General features: G+C 51.7%; 1 protein-coding gene across 1 annotated transcript; it reads right to left on the bottom strand.

Moving 5' to 3' along the window:
• Positions 1-647: 647 nt before the first annotated feature.
• Positions 648-1,655, bottom strand: LOC122107331 (RING finger protein 225-like). Its single transcript, XM_042678943.1, has one exon. The coding sequence runs from the start codon at positions 1,653-1,655 to the stop codon at positions 648-650; it is 1,008 nt and encodes a 335-aa protein (XP_042534877.1).
• Between the last annotated feature and the right edge of the window lie 5,744 nt (positions 1,656-7,399).

The raw sequence follows: 7,399 nt of genomic DNA, 5'->3' as shown, positions 1-7,399 counted from the left end.
CTCCCCCCCCCCCCCGCGGAGCCTGCGCGGCTCGGCCCCGCACGCGCACGCGCGCTGCGCACCTGCCTCTCCGCGCACCGAGGCTGGCACTCAACTCAGTCCAGTCCGCTCCGTGCCCGCGGGGCGTGTTCAGCCTTCCGGATCCTCCTACAACCGGGAAGCATGAAAAACGTTTCCAGTTTTCAAGTCTCATTCATTCTTCCTCTAGGCAATTCTGGTCCGTGCACCTTGATCCGTGCAGACGCGTGCGCGCTGGCGCGCGCCAGCCCGCACCCCGCAAGAAATTCGCAAATGCCAATGACAGAAAAGCTAGTTTTCTGGAGAGTTGGCTGGGGTCCCACTCTGCTCCCCTCGGCGCTAATCTTCAAGCCTTTGGAACGGACGGGGTATAAAGTAATGGTCGACCTTGCTCGGTCTGGGCACTTCCTCGCCCTTCCCGGCCTCCACCGTTTCCACCCCTGGCTCAGCGCCCAGGAGGAGCCGGAGCCCTAAGAGCCTGCGGGGCGGAAAAAACGAGGCCCACAGGCGATCGGACTACGGGGAGGCTCATCCCGGGGCTGCGGGGGTGAGAAGCTGGGGCGCGCGGAGCCACCCGTCCGATCCTCCTGGGCCGCGCACGCCGTGGGGGCGCAGGCCGGGAGGCCCCGCTACGTGTCGTTCCTCCGCGCGCTGCCTCCGGGCGCCGCCGCGGCCCGCCCCCTCGAGGAACCTGCGCCGCTCCCCGCCGAACTCGCGGCCGCCCCGTCGGGCCGGTACTTGAGCCAGCAAATGATCCAGGTGACCACGACCGAGAAGAGCGCCAGGATGCTGGCCACCGACAGGCAGATGGGCCCCACCGGCGAGGGGGAAGGTGAACCGCTGGCAGGGGCCGCGCCAGGGGGCGGCGCCCCGCCTCCCGGGGGTGCCCCGGCGCCGCCGCCCCCGCCCCCGTAGTGGTTGACGAAGATGAGGCCGGTGAAGAGCAGCACCACCATGGAGAGGAAGGAGAAGACCACGCACACGCAGCCGGCCGTGAGCGCCGCGCGCTTGCAGTTCTGGCAGCTCTCGTAGGCCCCTGGGGCGCGCAGGCCGGAGCGCGCGCGAGACCCCGGGGCCGCGTCCTCGGCGGGCGGCGGCGGCGGCGGCGGGTGGGCCGCGGCGGGCGCGGCGCGGCGCTCGGGCAGCGGCGGGAGGCGGTCCTGGGGGAGCGGGTCTTGCGAAGCGCGCAGCGGATAGGCCTCGGCGAGCTTGGTGTTGTTGGGCAGGCCGTGCACGCGGCTGTCGGGCAGGGGCGTGCGGTGGCGGCACACGGGGCACGCGATGGCGCCGGGCGGGCCGTGCCAGGGTGGCGGGCGAGGCGCGCGCTCCGGGGCGGCGCCGGCGGCGGCGCGGAGCTGCAGCTGGGTCAGGCACTCCTGGCAGAAGGTGTGCAGGCACGCCAGCAGCTTGGGGGCGCGCCTGTCCGCGTCGAAGTAGTTGTAGCAGATTTTGCACTCGTAGTCCTCCAGCGGAGGGAGGGAGGGGCCTGTGGCGATCGCGTCCCGGGTTCCCGCGTCCCCGCCGCCGTCCCGTCCTCCCGCAGCTGCGGAGCTCCCGGCTGCCGCCCGACTCCCGGGACTGCTACTCGGGCTCTGGGCGCCGCCGCCGCCACCGCTGTCGATCGCCGGCGCTGCCATGGCATGATCCGCCCCACATCAGGGGCCAGGTGAGGCGCCGTCCTCCCCCTGCGGGGCCGCCGCTGGGGCGGGGAGGAGGCGCTTCTACCTCCCCCCACGCCGATCGTCTGCTGTCGCCGGGGCGGGGGAAGTTCCGTTAGCTGGGCCGGGCAGGGGAGCTGTGGCCACCGCCTCCCCCACCCCCTGTCTACCCCACCCCCCTGCACCCTCCCGCGCGGGCGCCTAGCTCCTTCCCGGTCCTCCCCCCGCCCCCCGCCCCCAGTCTCTCCGGTGTCCCGACGTCCCGCTAGGGCCCTCTCCAGACAGCCCCACCCCTCCCGTATCCACCCCTCCCCCGGAGCTTCGGATTCCAGGGTTCGCTGGACTTGGGAGGTGAGGGGGTTCAGGGGTGCATTTGGGGTCGCAGCTGCTCAAGGCTGTTGCGTTTCCGCTGTACAACCCGCATCTCTCATCTCTCCTTCCCCACCCCCCCCCCCACACCTCGCCCCAAGATGGTGGGAAACGGGGACCTGCGTTTTCCTTGTTCCTCGACACTCTCCCGCCCCACCCCTTGTTTGTCCTCCCTGTCTGGGGCCGGGTCTCTGGAGAAGTCTCCCCCTGCACCCCCCTACCCCAGCTCACCGGTGATGTAATGCGGGATGCGCGCCTGGAGGGGAAGCGGCAGCAGCCTGGCAGTGGCGGTTCCTTCCCTTGGTGAAAATCGTGATCTCATTTCTCTGTCCAAGGGCGAAAGCCAATAACCACCGAGCCATTTAGGCTTTGAGCTTTTATTAGCAGAGGCCAGGCGGCCCTGCAGCGCGCTCGTCAGGGTGGAAGCGGAGTGCTGGCATTCCCCCCCCCCCCCCCCCTTTTTTTTTTTTTGCCATTTGGAGGAGATTTTGGAGTGGAACAGTACCTTTTTTCCCTTTCTGCAATATTGCGGGGAGGTATGAAGACAGACTTGGAGCAGGCCCTTGCCATTTTCCTGGCACTGACCAAAACAGATGGAACTATTTTCGTTGGTGCCCAGGCGTTTAGAAGCAGAGAGGAAAGTTGTCAGATTCACAGACTTTCAAGTGTCTGGTTTCACCGCTGACATCCCTCACTCCCTCCCTGCACGCAGCCACCTCAACTTTTATCAAGCAAAGGTAGAGAGCGGAAACCTCTGTGAGCTTATAGAAACCCAGACGAGAAGATTAGCCAAAAGTAGGGCAGGGTAAGGAGTGGTGGGTGTAACTGAGGGGTGTAACTGAGATATTTCTAACCAGAAAATGGGTTTCTTATTTCTCCAGGAGGAGCCTTACCCAGTGAAAAGAAGAACACTCACTCAAGAAGGAAGTGGATAACTTTGTAAGTTTCTGTATTTCCTGGCCATAGTAATATTCTTACTTTCTGCTCAGATTTTCCTCAAAGGCAAGAGATACCTCAGCAATATTAGCCAAAAGAATGGATGGAGCCTGGGTGCCGGTAGCTCATGCCTGTAATCTAAAGTACTCAAGAGGCTGAGATCTGGAAGATCTGGGTTCAAAGCCAGCCCAGGTAGAGAAGTCTGTGGGGCTTTTCAATTACCCAGCAAAAAGCAAGAGTGGAGGTGTGGCTCAAGTGGTATAGTGCCAGCCATGAAACAAAAAGCTAAACAAGAGCACAAGGCCTTAAGTTTACATCTTCTGAAACTCCCCCCACCCCCCACATACACACACAATGCCTAGAGAGGAAGCAAAGTGAAAGAACAGAAGGAAAAGTTTAAACTGCTAGTGTTTGGACAAGAGATGGAGAAGAGGTGTTACTCTTATAACTATTATATGTGAATAGTTTCTGGGGTGTTTGAAAATAAAGGGATAATTTTGTTCTATTTGCTTTTACTCTGTGTGGATAATGGGTGTGATAGGTATTTTAAGTTTAAGGGACCTTAAGGAAATTGGTGAAAAGCCAATTTCCGGTTTCCAATTTTATAATCACGATTTGGGGACAATACTCTCAATGTTGTATTTCATCTGATGAGGCAATGATCACAGAGAAGGGGTTGATGGGACATCAGAAGGCCATGGGATATTTCAGAGTGATCCAAAGCTACCTGAAATAAGAGGTTTTCTGTCTTCTTTGCTTCATTGAGTTGAATGATTATGAAGAGTCTGGAAATGTATGTGTGTGTGTGGGGGGGGGGGTGCTGTTTATTTGCCTTGTCAGTACCCAGGCCTGAACTTAGGGTCTTGAATTGTTGTACTGATGCTCTACCACACGAGCCATACCTCTAGCCTGGCTGTTTGTTGGCTAATCGGAGATAGAGTCTTATGGACTCTTTTTCTGCCAAGACTGGCTTGTAACCAGGATACTCTAGGTCTCAGCTTCCTGAGTAGCTAAGTGGGGGCTTTCAGCACCCAGCTGGAAATGTGTTTTATGTACACTTTTAAACTGGTGTCTTCTGCCAGAAGCCTTGATTTAATGTTAATTTAGGAGACATGTCAGACCATCACAGGAGAGGCACAGATGCAGAAGGGCTGGTGTGCATTTGTGTTGCTCTTCTCTCCTAGGATGTGTGCAAACTGTGTCAAAAGGCCACTCAGCCAGGAGCTATGAAGGCCTATGTGTCTGGACATAGCACACATTTCAGCAAACCATTGAGACTTTTGCAGATTCATCTCTTCTCACACCCACGATCCGTTTCCAGCCCTGTCATTTTGCCTGTGGGTACTGCCGTTACAGCCTGTTTAGTGTCCTGGGCCCATTTGATATCAGTAGCAGTGTTAGAAACAAAAACCTGGTTGAGAACCACAGACCACAAACATCTTCCAACTCCTGTTTAGTATATGCAAATAGTATTCTCAAAATCATTATTTCTCAGCAATAAGCATGTCTTCTACAGCTTGAAAGTAGCTTAGATCTTACTGTACTGTCCTTTGAAAGGCCAAAGTATAGTTTTTGTCAGCAGTTGGCCTGGCACCAGTAGCTCATACATGTAATCCCAGCTACACAGGAGACAGAGAGCTGAAGAATTGTGATTCAAAGCCAATCTAGGCAGCAAAGTCCTTGGGACTTCATCTTCAAATGAACTAGCTAAAAGGACTAGAGGCATAGCTCAACTGGCAAAGCACCTGCCAAGCAAGCTTGAGGCTCTGAGTTCAAATCTTGGTACCAGGGAAAAAAAATGACCAAGGCAAACCATTTCCAAAATGCTAGATTTTGCTCACTGTGCTTAGATAATTTTCTAGAGGTGCCAGCTCCAGTGGTTTTTTTTTCCCCTAGAGCCACTGCTTCATTTTTAGAACTCTTAGAAGAGTCATGTAGGAACTTTCATTGGTGCAGTGAGGGGCTGTGACGTTTCTGAAGACTGTTGAGCTTGTGTAACACAGGCCTCAGGTATCTGCCCCCAGTGGACCATGTGATGGAATAAATGCCCATCATATCTCCTGGAGAAGAAATACTGAAACATGACCGTTAGTGTGAGAATTAAGAAAGATATGCTTGATCTTAAGCCTGAAACAAGGAGCTCGGTATTAAAGCAGTGTTTGAGTTGGCTTTGCAAGAACCCTACTATTTGGTGGATTGTTTGATTTTGAGGATCTGAGGTACTTAGAAGAAAGCCATGTTATTGGGCAACTTTTTGTCTATCTTCTCTCCACCAGCCATTTAAGAATGCTTTAGTTTTGGGAGCTGCTGTCTCACAAAGGAACAAGTAGTCATAGAACATGGGTGCTGACCATCCCTAGTCTACGTCTCTCCCTGTGTGTACATTAGCTGTATCGCTCAGCTTCTCAGAGCTGTTTCCCAAGCTGTAAAATGGTGTCAGAGTAGTTTATATATAAGTCCCTTGCAGCGATTGAAAATGTTACATATTTAAGACATGAAAAATAGTCCCAGTCCCTTTTAACATTAGTATTTATAGCAGAAGTTCCTACAGCCAATCTCAGAATCCTCACTCAAATGCCCTGAAGAGAAAGCTCTTATAACCAGCCCAGGATTTGAGCAGCCAATAGTAACAGAGTTGTTCTCACCCAACTTGTCCATTTCAGAGGTAGAGACACAGGTAATGAGTGTCTCCATCTAGAAGGCCAGGCCTACTCCTCTAAATGTATCCATGCATCAAGGATCTGCCAGTGGTAATAAATAAAGCCTTACATAAAACATCGGGATCAAGGGAAATTTGGTAGTACTAGAGAAAGTTATGTAGAGGCAGACAGTGCCACTCAGAAGCAGGTATCAAATCATTCCATCAAACAGTTGATATTTTAAAATAGAAAGTGGGTCGATTCAATTCAATGTGTATTGAGGTCCTATTTCAGAAGACATCATTGATTGTTGAGGACACCTGGCTTTCAGGAACCAAGAATTTAGTAGAGAAGCCAAGAGGAGCCAGAGGAGAAAGGATGACCAACCATGCTATAAAACCCTGAAAAAAAAACAAAAAAACCCTGAAAGCTGGGCTGGGAAGTTGGCTCAGTGGTAGAGCACTTGCCTTGTATGCATGAGGCCCTGGGTTCAATTCCCCACACCACATAAGCAAAAAGAAAAAAAGTCAGAAGTGGTTCTGTGGCTCAAGTGGTAGAGCACTTGCCTTGAGCTGAAGAGCTGAGGGATAGCGCCCAGGCCCAGAGTTCAGGCCCCACGACCAGACCCCCCCCAAAATAAAAATAAAACCCTGAAAGCCATCCTAGAACACATAGGATGTTAGGGAATTTGAATAAAAGTATGGATATCCACCTTGGCTCATTATGACACATGTAACATAGTAATGGAAAGGTGTGATTAACACAGGAAACCAGGTATGCTTGAGAGCATTAGGAATTTTTACTAAATTTTCTACAAACCTAAAACCATTCTGAAATAAGGTTAATTTTTCATTGTATATGTTTATGAGATTATGTTAATCAGCCCTGTAACAAAATATATGAGGTGATGAATGCACAAAGGGGAAAGGTTTATTTGGGCTTGTTTGTTTTGGAGGTTTCAGCCCATGGTCAGTTGGCCCAGATGCTTTTGAGTCTATACATTGTAGTAACTCTTCATCTCATGGCAGCCAGGAAGCAAAAAGAGAAGGAGAGGGAGGGGCCAGAGTCCCAATAGTTTCCTTCAAGGATATCTGCCCCCAAAGACCTAACATCCTTCCTCTTGGTCTCAAATCCTAGAGGTTCCTTCACCTCCTGATAGCACCATGAGCTTAACCCTTTAACACACAGGCCTTTTGATGACATGTATTTAGACCATTATCTAGACTAGCTAGGGGTATTTGAAGAGGTTTGCTTCTAATACGTGGACAATTTATGTGGATTTAAAGTCACAAGGATACTAAAATTTCATAAAAGTTTTAGACTAAAGCATTCCTATCCACTTACCTTCTTGTCAATCCTTCAAGTAAAACCCACTTACCAGGATTTTTCAAACTTTCCAACATTTTATTTAGCATTTATTTCATTAAAGTTGCATACTATTTATTTATAATAAACACAGTAATTGAAAAGATTATTGAAATCATGCAATAACTTGAAAGAAAATTCAGAAAAGAGATTGTATGTGCAAATGCATGTGTGTGTTCATGTATATACATGTGCATATGTGTGTGGTGGGGGGGCTATGCATCCATCCAGGGCCTCACTCATAGTAGGCAAGAGCTCTCAAGGGTTCTACCGCTAAGCTATAGCCCCAGCCCTCAGAAAAGAAAAAAATTAAATTAAATGCTATACTTCAGCATAGCTACTACCATCATTGCATTTGTTCTCATAAATATATACTTATATCGTTTACTAACAGCTACACATCTTGCTTCATTC

The sequence above is a fragment of the Dipodomys spectabilis genome, unplaced genomic scaffold (genome assembly GCF_019054845.1).
Source record: "Dipodomys spectabilis isolate Male_0828 unplaced genomic scaffold, ASM1905484v1 ptg000051l, whole genome shotgun sequence".
NCBI lineage: Eukaryota > Metazoa > Chordata > Mammalia > Rodentia > Heteromyidae > Dipodomys > Dipodomys spectabilis.
The sequence above is the reverse complement of the archived record's forward strand: the minus strand, read 5'-3'. Positions and strand labels throughout refer to the sequence as shown.

Bases quoted from the DNA above. Each gene is read 5' to 3' on its own strand.
- LOC122107331 (XM_042678943.1), bottom strand. From the start codon at position 1,655: ATGGCAGCGCCGGCGATCGACAGCGGTGGCGGCGGCGGCGCCCAGAGC.